Consider the following 18112-nt stretch of genomic DNA (forward strand, 5'->3'; position numbering starts at 1 on the left):
TTCAAATCTCAGCTGTGCTATCAACCTGGCTGGGTGTAAGGTTGATTTACACTTACATTTATGGCATTTACCAAACACTTTTATCTGAACCGCCTTACAGTGTATGATACAATGCAAAAATTTAAAGGTTAACAGTTTTGCTCAGGGGTCCAACATTGGCACCTTGGTAGTGGTAGAGCTTGAACCAGCAACCTTCTGCTCATTTGGCCAGTACCTTAACCACTGAACTACTGCTGCCCAACAATTGGCTATGCCTAAGCGAGTGAAAAATTTACAGATAACATTGCATAAATCTTTTTATGCAGTACTTCTCGCTGTGAGACCCTGTGTCTGGCAGGTGAAAAGAAGCGGTCAGCGACTGTGATACAACCCTAAATCTGAAAAAGCTGGACCAGTATAAATGCAAATAAAATAAAACAAGAAACTGATTTTCTTTCCTTTCTTACATTTACTTTGTCCTGTATTTCATTGCAGAGAGTACAAACCCAAAATATGTCATGTTGTGTCTGGTCATCTTAATTTTATTTATCGGAGTGTCTATTTGCACCCGGGTACACATAGCATTCCCCACACAGTACAGCTATTCGTACCCCAAAAAGAAAAAGAGCAAACAAACTCAACTGCGCATGTCTACCAGCAATATATAAACACTATACATGGACATGCTAAAGGTCAAGGGATAGCAGTAAATTGATCATGAAGTGGCGTTATCTGGGGACGGCTTGGAAATGCCCATATCTGTATAAGTTGTTAAGTATTATCTTGTGAGTAAGGCTGACCACTGGTGCTCATGGCAAGGCGATGCAAATTATTGGCGTTTGAGTGAGGCAATATTGTGGGTACCAGACGGGTGGGACATTTAACATTCCTTAATCCAGTGTCACATGTACTGGGAATTTGTCATAGAGGGACCAGAGATCCTGCACCTACAAATACCACTGACCTGTGGGTGGGTATCCAGATGGCACGGGTCAACACCCCTCCAGATATTTCCGTCCACTTGTGGAACCAATGCCTGCTGCACTTAGCCAGGCTAAAGGGGTACCTAACATGATATAGTTCCTGTACCAAGACTTTTGGCATGTCATTATATATTGCTATTTTACACCTGGGTGTAGATAATGTATAATGTAAATAATACAATCTGAAAATATTATACAATCTGAAAATAATATAAAAAATAGTGAAATTATTTGTAATCTTGTGATATTTACACCTGGGTGTAAATAGTATAAATTGCTGTTTACACCAGGGTGTAAATTGTACACTTTGCTGCTTACACCAGGGTGCAAATAGCATCTGCCAAGATCTGAAAAAGCTGGACCAGTATAAATGCAAATAAAATAAAACAAGAAACTGATTTTCTTTCCTTTCTTACATTTACTTTGTCCTGTATTTCATTGCAGAGAGTACAAACCCAAAATATGTCATGTTGTGTCTGGTCATCTTAATTTTATTTATTAATACACATCCATTCCTGCATTTTAGGAATGCAGGAATATATGGGACAGGCAATTTATTGTTAGTGAGAGGTGGAAAATGATGTGATTACAAACAGTTGAACCATGTGAACAGGTGATTTTAATAGTGATTTGGTACAAAAGCAGTATCCATGAAAAGCTGAGTCTTTGAGGAGCAAAGATGGACAGATGATCTCCAATTTGTCAATATATGTGTGAGAAAATTATTGAAATGTTTAAAAACAATGTCTCTCAAAAACAATTGAAAATAATTTGCATATTTCTCTCTCTATGGTCCAAAATATCAGTGAACAGTTCAGGGAATCTGGAGCAATTTTAGTGTGTAAAGGGCAAGGGCACAAGCCTAAGCTAAACACCTGTGATCTCTGATCCCTCAGACGGCACTGCATCAAGAAGTCATTCATTCAGCTGATATAACCACATGAGCATTGGATTACCTTGGTAAACCGTTGTCAAGCACTGCAGTACAAAGTTACAATTACAAATGCCACTTAAAACTTTAAAGTGCAAAAAAGAAGCCATATGTTAACCATGTCCATAAGCAGTGTTGAGTTTTCTTGGCTCTGAAGCATCTGGGATGGATCATCACACAGTGAAAACATGCACTGTGGTCAGACAAATCACTATCATACACGGCCTATCTGTCTCTGTCTACTTTCACTGTCTACCCAACATTTACATTTTCAGCATTTAGCAGACGCTCTTATTCAGAGCAACTTAGTGCTCCCACCCAAGACAAAAAGGACCATCCAGACTATAGCCAAAAAGCCAGGGTCTGTCATGTATAGACCGTTTCAAATGAATATTCATGAGTCCAGGAAGTGACGTAGATGTTCCTAAGACGCTTCCGCTTGGTGGTAAACAGCGCTCAGAACAATAGCGATTGACCACAACTGCTTCAATTCCTTTGCGTTAGTTCAGGTGTGATTTATTGACAGTATGTCTAAATTAAAGTTAGGACCGTGTTGTTCGGTTGTCGGATGTTCCCTCAGACCGGGTACAAACTTGCTTTCAGAAATAAAGGTGAACAGATTTCCAAAAGAACACACAGTGAAACGCTTGGATTGCTGCTATAAATAGAGACGGCTGGATACCCACCATCAACTCTTATAATAAATGTAATATACTGTATATTATTTTATAATAAATATTGTGAACAAATGTACTCAGTTGAACGCTGTTCTCATGGTGTCTTGTCCCTGACGTTTATCTTACGTGTATTAAAATACGCAGGCGCTTAATATTTGTATTAATAGTACAGAATAAACATAAACCTAACATAAGCCTTAAAAAGTTTACATTCCCCTTATAATACTGTGTAAAAGCCATAACTGTATAGGACTATATTTTGGGGAAATGTCACTATATGGAATTATATTAACAGCTTAATTAGCTTAGCTTCATTATTAAATGACATGTAAAGAAACATGGTTCTACTTTTGTAATACAAAAAGTAAATAAACTATTTATGAATACGTTGTGCTTACTGTAAAATATTTCATGTATTTCCAGTTAGGCTATAAAAAATAGTTTTAGCATTAGCTAATATGTTCTAATTCAGATGAGAAGTAATTCACTGTGGTTTGTCATATTTTTATCATATTATAATGGCTCTTAGCTCAACAGACACAAAAGGGGAGATGACACAATAATGATTTTAAATATTAATTGTATGCGTCCAAACTGCGGTGTGCTTTCACTGCCTCTCTGGTGTAAACACACTCCGTTTCAACAAGGTAGTGATACACGGCTGGGTATGTTACCTCGGGCAAACGTTTTAGGTCAGAGGAAAAACACTGACTTCTTAAATTCTCCTCAAAAGGGTCCGGTACAGATACTTGATGATCTATCATTCATTTCTGCTTATATCGCGTTTGTTTCGGGTTCGGGAGACTCGCAAAGTACGAGCTCGTCATGTTGACAGCTGGATGGATGTTTAAAAATGGCGCTACCGGAAAGGCGAAAGGAACAGACATGCGCAGTAGCGTTGTTATTGTTTACCCTCATTGAAACGGTCTATACTAAGCATACTAATCTTTAATATACTACAGTGCACTATAGTGTACTTGTTGTCCCACTAATGATCACTGCACTTAAAGATAAAAGCTGTAAAATATAGTTAATTGTACTTTGTGTATACTACAGCGTATGTATTTAAGTCCCTGTTTCACATACACTTACACACTGAAATTGAAGAACACCGATTTCTGTTTCTTTTTTTGCGTGCAGGCACCACCAACCAAACAGCAGGGGTCGTAATTCCATTAGTTTTAAGGAGGTTATGAGGTCGCAGGCGCGAGATTCTAACGGACGAGCTAGACATGTCAGTTTTGACGTGTTAGCGTGTTTTATCAAGTATGTATCTCTGCAGACCGGAGAACCGTGAGTAGGAGGGGCTTATACCGCAAGTGGGAGGATACCTATGAGTGGGCGGGGCTTATACAAAAAGTGGGCGGATATCAGCGAAAGAACGTCTTTGCAAGACAGGGTCCTAAAAGAGTAGAGTTAGATGAATTTCCGGTCTTAACCCACTATTTAATATGCAACTTTGACATCAAAAACATAATTAAAATACAATAAAAATAGTATGTGTTACCTGTTATTGTTCAAATATCATTGTCAGGTACAGGTTACAGGTACAAGTTAAATAAAATGCATACACCAATCAGAAATAACATTATAACCCCTTTCTTGTAAATCTAAAACCCAAAAAATTAACCTTTAAGAGATCCTTAATATTGTAACACAATTGTCCCTGACAAAAAAATGCCTCTTTCCAAAACTGCTGTAAAATATTATGCATGAATATACTCCTGCCTGAAATATATGAAATATACAAATCAAATATTACTTTGTTAATATATATACAGTGTATCACAAAAGTGAGTACACCCCTCACATTTCTGCAAATATTTTATTATATCTTTTCATGGGACAACACTATAGAAATAAAACTTGGATATAACTTAGAGTAGTCAGTGTACAGCTTGTATAGCAGTGTAGATTTACTGTCTTCTGAAAATAACTCAACACACAGCCATTAATGTCTAAATGGCTGGCAACATAAGTGAGTACACCCCACAGTGAACATGTCCAAATTGTGCCCAAAGTGTCAATATTTTGTGTGACCACCATTATTATCCAGCACTGCCTTAACCCTCCTGGACATGGAATTCACCAGAGCTGCACAGGTTGCTACTGGAATCCTCTTCCACTCCTCCATGATGACATCACGGAGCTGGTGGATGTTAGACACCTTGAACTCCTCCACCTTCCACTTGAGGATGCGCCACAGGTGCTCAATTGGGTTTAGTCCATCACCTTTACCTTCAGCTTCCTCAGCAAGGCAGTTGTCATCTTGGAGGTTGTGTTTGGGGTCGTTATCCTGTTGGAAAACTGCCATGAGGCCCAGTTTTCGAAGGGAGGGGATCATGCTCTGTTTCAGAATGTCACAGTACATGTTGGAATTCATGTTTCCCTCAATGAACTGCAGCTCCCCAGTGCCAGCAGCATGAGACCATGATGCTACCACCACCATGCTTGACTGTAGGCAAGATACAGTTGTCTTGGTACTTCTCACCAGGGCGCCGCCACACATGCTGGACACCATCTGAGCCAAACAAGTTTATCTTGGTCTCGTCAGACCACAGGGCATTCCAGTAATCCATGTTCTTGGACTGCTTGTCTTCAGCAAACTGTTTGCGGGCTTTCTTGTGCGTCAGCTTCCTTCTGGGATGACGACCATGCAGACCGAGTTGATGCAGTGTGCGGCGTATGGTCTGAGCACTGACAGGCTGACCTCCCATGTCTTCAACCTCTGCAGCAATGCTGGCAGCACTCATGTGTCTATTTTTTAAAGCCAACCTCTGGATATGACGCCGAACACGTGGACTCAACTTCTTTGGTCGACCCTGGCGAAGCCTGTTCCGAGTGGAACCTGTCCTGGAAAACCGCTGTATGACCTTGGCCACCATGCTGTAGCTCAGTTTCAGGGTGTTAGCAATCTTCTTATAGCCCAGGCCATCTTTGTGGAGAGCAACAATTCTATTTCTCACATCCTCAGAGAGTTCTTTGCCATGAGGTGTCATGTTGAATATCCAGTGGCCAGTATGAGAGAATTGTACCCAAAACACCAAATTTAACAGCCCTGCTCCCCATTTACACCTGGGACCTTGACACATGACACCAGGGAGGGACAACGACACATTTGGGCACAATTTGGACATGTTCACTGTGGGGTGTACTCACTTATGTTGCCAGCTATTTAGACATTAATGGCTGTGTGTTGAGTTATTTTCAGAAGACAGTAAATCTACACTGCTATACAAGCTGTACACTGACTACTCTAAGTTATATCCAAGTTTCATATCTATAGTGTTGTCCCATGAAAAGATATAATGAAATATTTGCAGAAATGTGAGGGGTGTACTCACTTTTGTGATGCACTGTATATATCACAAAATTGTTAGAGAATTAATCAGACAGCAGCATATGTGGTTACTTTAAAACAGCTGATAGAAAATGAAATGTTTAGCAAATATCAGCATATGTACATAGAATTGACTTACAGCAATCATCCAATGGCCATGTTTCCAAGATGGAAGTAAAATCACATCGCTCTCTGAAATGTTTGTCTTATGAGAAAATAAAGCATATTCAGAAAGCTTACTTGCAGACAGACAGATTGACAAATTAAATCATCCAGTTACTATATTTAAAGGAGGTAACAGCATGAAGTGGAGGTAACCAGGTCACAGTTATGTAACTGCTAGTGATCCAGACCCGAATGTTCTATAAAAAACTGAACTGTAATCATCCTTTTTAATAAGTGAAAATTTATGGTAAGCCTATTGCTAAGCATAAACATTGAAAAGCAAGCCTAAAACAAAGCAGCAAAAATAGTTTCTACTAACTTACAAGGGACCTAATACAGTAACAAAAGATGTCTAAATTGTAAAGAATCAAACAATAGCGTTTCATGATAGCTTGGTAATGAAAGTAAAAACAGATAAAAAGTCTAGTCTGTCTAACAAGAATCAGTGTACAATTTAACCATTACCTTTGTCAGTCCTATTTGTCTAATTATCCTTAGACAGGTATTGAGAATCTGTAAGAAAAAGTCATCACTCACCAAATCAACTAGATGTCAGACATAAGATGCAAGAAAAATACCACACAATATTATAATCATACCGTGCCTTCCACATCTCTTTCCAATCCCAATGCCAAGAAGTCCTCACGGGTAAGGGTCTCGCCGTAAGCACGTACAATGTGTTCTTTAGGATTCTTGGTCTCATCTAATACATACAAAAGCTAAGAAGAAAAAAAAAAGGTAACTTTGGTAAAAACACACACAAACAGTTGTACTTGCATCAAACCAGTTAAAATACGTAAGTTATAAAAGTAATGATATAAAAACCTTTTTTTTAAGTTCGTTCTTCAGTGGCTTTCCCCAACATCTGCTACTGGCCTCAACATCTGTTACTTTAGTAACTGCCTCACCTTCATGCATATGAGATGCAACAGCCTGGACCTGTCTGATGTTTATACTTTCATCAAACTGACCTAACAAGCAAAGACACCAAAATACATCAGCATGCTTGATATCATAACCAAATTATACTTATGTTTATTAAAATGTATTACCAATGACAAGTTGCCCCTGTTTGTTGATGCAGGGGTCTCCCTCCATTGACTTTGTCACTTTATTCAGCCTTGATTTGTTAAGTCTAGCATTGTGATGGTGAACTATGTTCCGAATTTGAAAAATCTGGGAACTTGATGTCATCATGTTAAGGAAATAATTGTTTTCCTCCATTTGAGCGAAAAATTGTTCAACCACCTGACTATTTATTTTCCCAGCCACTTCTGGCACCAGATCAATCCTTCTAAGAATATCTTTGGGGTCTTTGGTGTTGGATTGGTGCAGTTTGTCATAGAGCACATAGTGTTCCGAGCTTCCAGTAACAGGGTGCCCATTAACATCTGGTGGCTTCTTGGGTTCATTTAACCATGGCAGGCTAACTTTGATCTTCCCCTCTTTGGCAAGAGAAACATTTTCCATTGTAGTAGTTAGCAACCTTCCCTCATGTGGAGAAAAAATAGCTGGCTTCCTTAAATTTCCATGCGTTGCCAGTCCTTTGGCAAAATCATATATTACTATATTTGGTAAGTGAGCCCAAGAAAGTAAAAGGTCCATGTAGTCTCTAGGACTCTCTGCCCGCATATTGAATTTTAGACTGTACACGATTCCACATGGGCACATAACTGTTGCCCAGCCCCCTTAAAAAAAGAAAAGAAAAAAAAGTAAGCATTTGTTTTTAGAAAAATATGTAAACTATAAAACATAAGTCATTTGAGCAGTTACCTGATGCTCCCCAGACTTTCTCAAATATTTTATCATAGCAGCTCCTACTTTTAATTTCTTTGTGGAGTCTGAGAATTAGATCCGTTTTGGAACCAATCGGATCAACTCCAGAACCTTTGCACAGTTTCCTGACATCTTCAACCTAAACAAAGCAATATCATTATTTTTACAATTATTTTAAAATCAGCTTTTCAGCTGTAAAATCAGCTGTACTCTTACATTCATTTTCATAACTTCCTCAAGAAGTCGGTCCTCTGTTATATCAACATCTGCCTTTTCTTTTTTGTGGGCAGGGCTGTGAACCTTCTCCCACTCTGTGTTTATTACTACATGGGATTTTCTTGTGCCATGTCTGATCCAAGGAGCCCAAAATTCAAATGTTGGTTGAACAATAAATGGATTCTTTTCACCTACTACACGAAACAAAACAGAGGACAAACTCATGGTTGAACACAGATGTTCATATAATATTTGATCATATGGCTCAACTACTAAAGAGGTTATATCTTACTTTTGATGAACCCATGTGATAGAATCTCTAAAGAAATGGCCTCCCAAAATTTGTTGATATCTACTGTACCATTGTAATCTACTGGACTGGACACATCACCTACTGTAAAAAGTAATGACATTCTAGTGTTGAGGTACAAATTACATTTAAAAAACACTGATATTTTAGTAAGACAGTTAGGTACCATTTGTTTACCTGACATGCTAAAAACTCCCTTTTTATGCAGGTCCATAATCACAACCGGTGGGTGGATTCCACAATCAATGCATGAAAAGTCATACTCATGTCTTGTCAATGCTTCAAAAAACAAGTAACCATGAAGCAGTCGGTTGTGTCGAGGTAGCTTGATGCTGGAGGAATCTTCAATTGTTTCAAACACTCTGCCTAGTGCATGATGAGTCTATTGATCCAAAAATATAAATACAGCATTTGTAACACACTTTGGAATAACACAACAAAGGAACAAAGACCAATTATTATGTAGAATTACCCGTAGTGAAGCCCTTAGATATAAACAAAAATGAAGGCCCATCAGGATGTAATTGTCAAAATTGTGTATTCCTTGATCCCAGTCTCCATTCCACAGTTCAAGCAATTCTTGTAATATGTACTGATTCCTAGACAAAACATCATACATTTATATACAGGATTCAATAGCACAAACATTTTTTTATTTAAGATCATAGGTTTAAAAAATTACACTTACCTTCATAAACACATGTTAAAGTTACAATCTTCGCCTTTGAAGTAATAAGGATGGGGTCACTGAGAGGAATTTTGGAGTTGCATTCACAGCAAAAGTTCTCTGAAGGAAATAAATGTTTTAGTGGGGCAGTATCAAATGATGCTTTGCAAACATTCTGTGGCAAGTCAGCTGGGTATTGCTTTTTATGAAATGTGTACTGTAGTGTTCTTTGCAAGTGTTGCTTTCTAATCAAGTCAAAGTGTTTATCTTCTTCCTCATCCTGTTTGTCCTTCTGTTGATATTGGTCGAAAATGTCAATGATTTCGGTTGATTTAACAGATCTAAAAAGGTGTCTGTTTGTTAGCAAAGTGGTTTCTCTTTCAATGTACTTATGTGGACAAGACATCCGTCCACTGACACAGGGGCAATGCCAGCTGTTTTTCAGAGCATCATACATTACCATTACTCGGCCCAGTCTGCTGTAGTATGACACTTTGTTTTCAAGGATGGACACATAATGCTTTTTAGGTGGTGCAATATGAACAGCCACAGCAAGGGGAGCACCTTTATCTGTTGCTTCTTTTAAACGTGCAAGGCACATTTGTTTTTTGTCTTCCCCAAACCATTTCTGTTTTACCAGCTCATTTAGAGTTTCCTCTGCAAGGCTACAAGTATTTGAAGGACCTGAACAATAATCTAGTGATCTTAAGTGTGAAGATCGAAATGATGCATGTCCACTCCGATTAGCTACATTGTAAAACAAATAGCAGTCATCTGCTTCACAATCACTCATGCCTTTCAGTTTCTGATGCACATGAATGGGAACGGGTGGTCCACGGAATGTCTTTGCGACTGCAAAGATTCCATATGTAGGATCAATACACTGGCTGGAAAGATGGTGCTCTGCTGTTATATTAGTTTTCACAGTTGAATGTTTTCTTGTTATATGTCTTTGTAAATTTTTGAAATACAATGAGATACTGCAATGTGGGCATGTGACTACATTCAACTTTCTTTTTAAGGGTTTCAATTTCAGTGCACAATCCTGCTTATCAACAGGAGAGTGCCAGTCAGTCTTTGCTTGAGATGAACTTGTCTGTGGCAGTTCAGTCTTTGCTTGAGATGAACTTGTCTGTGGCAGTTCAGTCTTTGCTTGAGATGAACTTGTCTGTGGCAGTTCAGTCTTTGCTTGAGATGAACTTGTCTGTGGCAGTTCAGTCTTTGCTTGAGATGAACTTGTCTCTGGTAGGCTTTCAGTCTCATGTTTAAGGATGTGTTTTAAAAAATCTGTCCTTCTAATAACTGTCTGGGCACAGCTAGGACAGTAATAGTGTAACTTATCACGGCAGATGAGGTGGCATTTAAATATCTTGCATTCTGAAACAAATGAAACAAAACAGGCAAAACAATCTTACTATAGGCATTTAACCAGAAGATAAAGCTGCAGTTCAACTTTTAAGTGTAAAATTTTCAAATATTTAAAGTGTAAAATTTTCAAATATGTAGTTTAAAAAACTAATAATTTACTTACGTCCATGCAAAACTACCCAGGACAGGTGAGACTGAAGATGGCCAGTCAATTTAAAATCAAATTTATCAAATTTGATTTTGTCTCTTGGACACAAAGGACAGTGAAAGCCACCACACAGTGCATGGATATGCTTCAAGGGTCTCTGACAAATGTTTCACTGAGACATGAACCTGAAAAGATGAAATATTCCATCAAAGAATAAAACTTAGGCTTGGTCTTACAGTATGGTGAATCCAGCAGTCTAGAACAACTTGGTACAATGGTATTTTACATATTTGTAATTAGTATTAATTAGTATTACATATTTGTTTGTCAGTTTTTATACAGTCTCCATGCGGAATGTTTTTTTACATATGATAAGATGCAGGGGCATACTTATATATGCTTCATTGTGTGTTATTACAGACAGACAGGCAGAAAATGACTACTACTGAAGGGAGAGTCTAAAACGCTTAACGTGAAAACAGCTTGACATGGCTTAATGTATGAAAACAATGAGCTAGGAAACCAAACTTCACTCATTTATTACTCTTCATTAATAATGAACAATCTAAAAACAAAACCACATGTGAAATCTCACTTTTATTTGTGTTTAAAGGTTTTATTTGGATAGTGGATCATTCTCAGCCCTGCAGTGACACTGTGGTGTGTTGGTGTGTATTGTGTTGGTATGAGTGGATCAAATTGTTTTTAAACACCTCAGTGTCACTGCTGACTGAGAAATAAAGAAACATCCAGCTAACAGTGTTCTGTGCGAAGCATCCTGTGACCACTTATAGACTAAATGACCAACATAAGCTGTGCAGCAGCAGATGATTTTTTTTTTGTCTCTGAGGTAGGAATGTAAGATAGGAATATCTTATAGAGTGGACAGTGAGTGGACACAGTGTTTAAAAACTCCACCAACACTTGTGTCTGATCCACTCGCACCAGCGCATCGCACATTAACTCTGTGGCGGTCCTGACCATTGAAGAACAGGGTGAAAGAGGAGTAACAAAGTATGCAGAGAAACAGATGGACTACAGTCTGCAACTGTAGAACTACAAAGTGCTGCTTTATGGCCAGTCGAGCTGATAAAATGGACAGTGAGTGTAGAAACAAGGAGGTGGTTTTAATGAAGTGACCATAAAGGCCATAATTTACTTCATTTTATATTTAGCACATTTTGTTGATGGTTGTTGATATTTAGGATGTTTTGTTGATGAAACACATACTGGCATAAATATATTTATTTTTATTACAGGTATTAATATTGTAAAAAATCATAATAAACATTATGGTCTTTTGATGAAGTATTCTTGTCTTTATTTTTGTTTTCTTATGTCAAAACCAAACATTTAAAAAAAAATCAAACACTAACTGGCAAACTTGTTTTAGTTTTATCTGAAGTGACAATTCTTTCAAATCAAATTCAGTTTTTTTTGTAGAAACATAAGTAATGAAGAAAATTAAATATTATTAACCTGCCTTAATGTCTTAGGAATGTGATTATATAAAATATATTTATTAAGACATAATTAGAATTTTTTTTATATAAAATTACCTGAATTAGAGTGATATAGTTATTTTATTTAAAAGTAAACATTATACTTGGATGTAATAATAAATATTAGGTTTTTCCAAAATAAAATAACTTGTAAAATAAATAATATGTACCAAATACTTTGTCTGACTAAGTTTTTCTCAAATGAAATTCATTTTCCCCAAAGACAAAAAATATTTAATTTAGATTACATTAAGTGTAAGACTTCAACTAAATCATGAATTTCATTTGAGAAAAACTAATAACTTTACGTGTAACAGATCAGAGTATTTTTTAAGTTGGTCCAAACAATTTTCCTAGTGTCATGCTGGTCTGTGCTTTTTTTTTCAGCAGGGTAGGTTGCTGTTTTAATACATTAAGCCACGTTAAGCTGTTTTCACGTTAATCGTTTTACAAACTCCCCTACTGAACCCATCAGTTTTGCTTTAGCATTTAAAATTGGCCTATAATATGTAACGAGTATACATGTAACTGTGTTTAACGTTACCTGCTTGTGTTCCTTCATCTTTGACATGATTTTACTGGAAAATGTACCTAAAATGACAATAGGAAAAACTAGTCTGCTAGGACTGCAAATGTTGGTACTACTGCTAGCATCATAACATTCATAGTAAGAACACCAAAAACGAAATTCTGATTCTACATAAAATAATATTTACACAATTATCTATAAAGCACATATTTATTCTGTCTGTAGCTATTAATCTGTGCAATTTCACCTTTAAAGTTACTTACACACTCTCCAAACGTAAACACTTCCTGTACGCAACTTGTGGAATGGTTTTGTAACGCCCGTTTGGAGTTGTACCACCCACTTTTTGTATAATCACCTCCCACTTGCGGGTATCCGCCCACTTGCGGTATAAGCCCCTCCTACTTGCGGCTGGCTCCGGTCTGCAGAGATACCCTTCTCTGTTTTATCGCTGCGCCACTTAACCTCGACTCAAATGACTTGAAGTTTAAAAATTTATACCAGCTTGTTGTTAATTAAATGACTACAAGTTTAAAGATTTTTACCAGCTTGTTGTTGAAGTAAATGATTTATGTTTTAAATCTGCTTTAATTAGTAAGTCAAATTGATCTGTAATAAAAGGTATGTTAAATAAACTAATTAGCATTATTGAAAATACACTTGAAATGTATCTTTACTCGTTAATCCATCAGCTTCTTATTATAAGTATGGTCATGGGGATGCTAAAGTTAAACCCAGTTGTATTTTAAAAAGCATTTATACAATACATAACATAGTATTTAAAAAGTACATATGTTCTTTAATAGGGTACATTTATTTTCCGGATTAGAATTAAATAACACTGAAATATATTTAAAATTATTATATTTTAATATAACAAAAAAATCAGTAAAACCTATGTATAAAAGTGTGCTTTGAGTGAATTACTATAGCAGTTGTTTACCATACTTCGCAAAAATATACCAAACATCTATTTGAAAACAAGTATTTGAGAAGTATATTAAATTTAATAAAAACTTAATTTTAACTAAAAGTATACTTTATGGTAATGTATTATTTAATTTATACTTTTTTATAATTATTGAGTATTACGTATGGTAAAAGTTTACTTGCAATCATTTGATTAAAGCATGACAATATATTTTTTAAATGTTTAATGTTTAAACACATGCTAGTTTATTTATAATAGTACAGTATACTTAGACAAAAGAATGAGACAAAATAACAGATGAAACATTTGAAATGAAGTTGATGAGACAAAACATGAAATAAACATGGGTTTATACTGTCTGCAGTAAAATATAAATCAAAGTAAGTGTAACAAAACACTGCACTTGAACAGGAAGGAGCTTGATGTCGATACCCAAACACTTCTAATCTTCAATTCCAGTAAGCGTAAATTGAGAGCGGACACAAAAACTTTGGAGTCGTTTTTACATAATGAATTTGATTCAGCTCTGGTTCGCTTAGATGTATATATTGAAGAACTATTTCCTAAAACTGACTCTTAAAATAACACAAATGATTCTTTGGAGAGCCTGACCCAGAGCCGTAGATAGAGAGAGTTGCGACACTCCTTGATCTCGCCGCCACGTGGTTCATGTAACCCTCCAATAGTTCCAAACAAACCCGGCGCTGTCATGTTCTCATATGGGACAGGCGGCAGTGAGTGAAATATTAAACATTAAATAATAAACATTTGTACAATTTCTGGGTATTTTCACCTGCCTTTACATTTACTGCATCTGCTTTAATATCAATTTGGTATATGAAGTGGAAGATTGATGTTTATAATGACTTAATAGGTCGTTCTTGTTAACACACAGTGCATTATATTAGCATACATTACATAATGCGATATCATTAAGTAGTAGAGACAATATACAGTACAGAGATTAGACAGTTTTTTATGTTTTGTTTTTTACATAAACTAATCTCCCTTCACTTTCCCGAGGATTCATAATAATAATCATTTTGGTTAAACACTAAGCCATGTGGCTGGATTCATAAGGTTTACCTGCACTGAATGAACAGATTCATAAACACACTACCGTACCAATACCTTTAACATTATAGTGCAGGTACATGAAATAGCATTCATTCATGTCTTATTTCATGAGTAAGTAATAATTTATTCCTACATGTAATACATGAATTAATTCATAATTAATATGCACTAGTTCATTTTGTCTAATGTATGTGGTGGACAAGGTACACAAACCATGTAGTTGAGTTGAAGTAGAGATATCCAAGGTGAAATATTACTCCAGTAAAAGTAGTAATAAAAGTAAAATACTCTTTACCTCCACTAAAGTACTAAACTAAATTTACCTTCAAATGTACTTAAGAATGAAAGTAAAAGTAGCATGATTTATTATGGCTCTGATGTTTTATGATCATTTCTGTAACAAGACTCTTGATTAATCAACTTTTAATTAATCAATTTTAGGTGAAAAGACTCGTGTCAATAATTTAGCTTAGCTGACTAAGCTAAATTCAGTTATACCTATTAATTAAGATAAACATGTAACATTTAGTGCTGAGCAAATGCTAAACAATAACAGTATTAAGTATATTAATGACATCAAATTCATTATTTTTTTAAAACAAAGCAACAAACAGCTAAAAATGCTTGATAAGTAGTGAAAATGAATGGGGCTCTATGGGATGTTTAGCGCTCCACAACCCGGAAGCTGCACAGAAAATATGTCCCGCCCCCTTTCCAACGGTTCCCTATGGGAGTGTCGCCACTCTGTTCTCTCTACCGCTCTGGCCTGACCACGTTAAACGCCTGACCACGCCCCTTTAAATCGTAACTCTGTTCTTTTCGAGGCCACGTCCCTCTTCTGCTCTACTGCACTGCATTATCTGCGTAGTTGTCAGAAGTCGGATATGTTTTCACAGCAGTTTCCTGGTATTCCCGGCGTACAGCTACTTTAGCAGCTTAACGTATATTTATCTGGAATTTTTGTTGAGCACTGGGTATGTATTCTTCTAAATTCAAATATTTCTGAAGGCTTTTGTTTGCCTTGCTTTTATGTTGAGTTGGACTTGGTTGCTGACTAGCTTGTGAGCTCAGTGTATTTAGCTTATGCAGTTTATTAATGAAGAAGGTAACCACTGTGACACTGTTATATTAGCATTTTAAAAGCTTACAGACTACCTTGTGAGAGTCATCATGTAGGTGTGAAAGTAACCGGAGTAACCGGAGTAATCGGTTAGCTACTTGCCTTGTTCAACAAGTCTCCTGACCGGTTCAGATAGTTAAGGTAAGCGACATATTATAGTAAATGTCAACTATGTGATGTATTGTAATCAAGCTGTAATGTCTCGTAAAGGTGGCTGACCCAGGCATTCTGTTGAACATTGATAACGCCAAGGTGTTCCGTACATGTGTTCCTGATTTCGCGCACAATTACACGTCAGTTTGACGACGACACAGCCGGACTAATGCTCTCACATGTAGTGAAAATGTCCTGTTTGATTTCCATATTAACCAGTTAACTTAAACACCACAGCAACTATCAACTGTCAGTTGTGCTGCCTAAAGACTGATAGTGGTAACAGAAATTTCTACAGAGCCAGTTAAACTATGATCCACACCAACGACAAACCTTTTATCTCTTGCTCCACTGCATTTTACACTGGTTTTACTGGTTACTATTAGCTATGTCAACAGTGTCGCATATCTTTCAGCTATTTTTTTTAAAATTATACTACACGGTTGTTAATGAGCTATTAAAACACCTGATACCACATTTCACAATTACAATAATAACAGTAGTATTCATCTAGGCAAAGTTACCACCCTTACAATTATTTGGAACTTTATTTATGATATCACATCAGGGCTTGAAATGCAGGTAAAACACTACCCCTGCAATTTAAACCTTTCTGCTTTTGTGTTGTCATTTTAGGACATTGTTGGCATAAAATGATGAGTAAGTCAGATTTGAATCAGATTAAATAAAAATAAATGCCATCAGGACAAGTCTAGTACCAACAGTGAATTTTAGTTGAATACAATTAATATTTAGATTTGTTAGATTTGTTAAGTTTAATTAATCTTTATTTACTTTTCTCAGTTAAACAAAGATTCAAAAGAATTAACATACCATGTTCTTCTTTGAATTATGTTATTTATTTATTTATTTATTTATTTTAGAAAATTGGGTCTGTACATTAATTTTGGTAATACTGTGTTGTATTGCTGTAACTGTCCTCAACTGTTGTGAGTTGTGCTAACCTGCTTGTAATTTTATGTTTCAGGCATTCAGTTCTTTTAGTTCTCAACCAAGCAATAAATACATTTTGAAGAATGATGCGAGCAGGAGGTCAGATTTCATTTTTACTTACCAGATTTGTTTTGTTTTGTATTACTTGTGAGTTGAGTTTTTAATAATTTTTTCATATTGTTTCTTTTTTAGGGATCTTAAAATTGGCAGCACTTGTATCTGCCTTCCTATTGGCAGTATTTCTGGCCTTTCAGCTACTGGAAATTAACTTCGATTTCAGCTTTGGTAATTATTAGTAGTTTGGTTGTTTTTCTTGTAATGTGGAGAGCCTAAGTTCTGTATATCCACAAAGTTGAATATTGAATTCAACTTTGTGGATTTGTGTACCTGGATTATTGAGCATGCATCAGGTGAGTTATGTATACTTTTATATGTTACTTCAAAATACACCTATCCATAAAAAGTAAGTCTGGTAAGTAAATACAAAGTCTTGTAGCCTCTCTAGGACATACGCTTTAAGCACTTGTTTGCTTAAGACAAAATAGTCAAACATGGTTCCTACAGAAATTATTTTTTTACCTTGACTGACACAATCAGCCCTCTTAAGTTTATTGCTTTTAGAACCATTATTACCACTATGTAATCTGAAGAACACCTTGTCCTTACTCTAATTAAGACAGGATGCTTAAATTGCACTGCTTTGACCTTTTATAAATGATGTCTGACACACATGGATTAGGGAAACCTTCACATTATCTTGTTTACATGGAATATTGCTTATGACTAGGCCTATTACTATGCTTTTTCATCATTTTTCAGAACACAAGTAAACTTTTGACTGTTTTCCTTTTTTCCCCGCAGTGAAATCTAGAGGCTCAGACACATGTAAGTAAATTTAAAATGACATTTGAAAATTAATTTCAGAATCTGAAGGCACAATAAGGTATAACAGCATATTTACTACATGGAGAATTTCAAAGGGTAGTAGTAGGCCAAATGATAACACACAGGACAATCAATAGGCTTTTGGTATACAGAAGATCTCTCTTGTGATGGCATATCAGTGTATTTTAAACTTTTATAGCCTACATTGGGTCTTTGATTCGCTCACCTCAAAAGTGCAAAGGTCAGCTGATTGGAGACTACAATGATTCCGGTTCAGTTGTTGATGTAGATTCCACTGAAGTAGACCCAGTTGAGGAAGCTCCCACTAATGGTCCACCACTGCTGAGATTTTGGTTTTAATTTCAGCTCTGCTATTGGCCAGTAGGGCACCCACACAGACA

The 18112-nt window shown here is 36.3% G+C and overlaps 1 protein-coding gene and 1 pseudogene across 2 annotated transcripts in view; one reads left to right on the forward strand and one right to left on the reverse strand.

The window, feature by feature from the left end:
- Nucleotides 1-248: 248 nt before the first annotated feature.
- LOC134323645 (uncharacterized) lies at nt 249-9780 on the reverse strand (annotated as a pseudogene).
- Nucleotides 9781-15484: 5704 nt separating this feature from the next.
- fam3c (FAM3 metabolism regulating signaling molecule C) overlaps nt 15485-18112 on the forward strand; it is a 32947-nt gene continuing 30319 nt past the window's right edge. For both annotated transcript variants that reach the window (XM_062994477.1, XM_062994469.1), the window contains exons 1-4: nt 15485-15573; nt 16861-16925; nt 17019-17111; nt 17688-17711. In XM_062994477.1, the coding sequence (XP_062850547.1) occupies nt 16910-16925; nt 17019-17111; nt 17688-17711 (133 nt within the window). In that variant the 5' untranslated portion in view covers nt 15485-15573; nt 16861-16909. The remainder of the gene's footprint in view (nt 15574-16860; nt 16926-17018; nt 17112-17687; nt 17712-18112) is intronic.

Source organism: Trichomycterus rosablanca, chromosome 1, assembly GCF_030014385.1.
Source record: "Trichomycterus rosablanca isolate fTriRos1 chromosome 1, fTriRos1.hap1, whole genome shotgun sequence".
Classification (NCBI taxonomy): domain Eukaryota; kingdom Metazoa; phylum Chordata; class Actinopteri; order Siluriformes; family Trichomycteridae; genus Trichomycterus; species Trichomycterus rosablanca.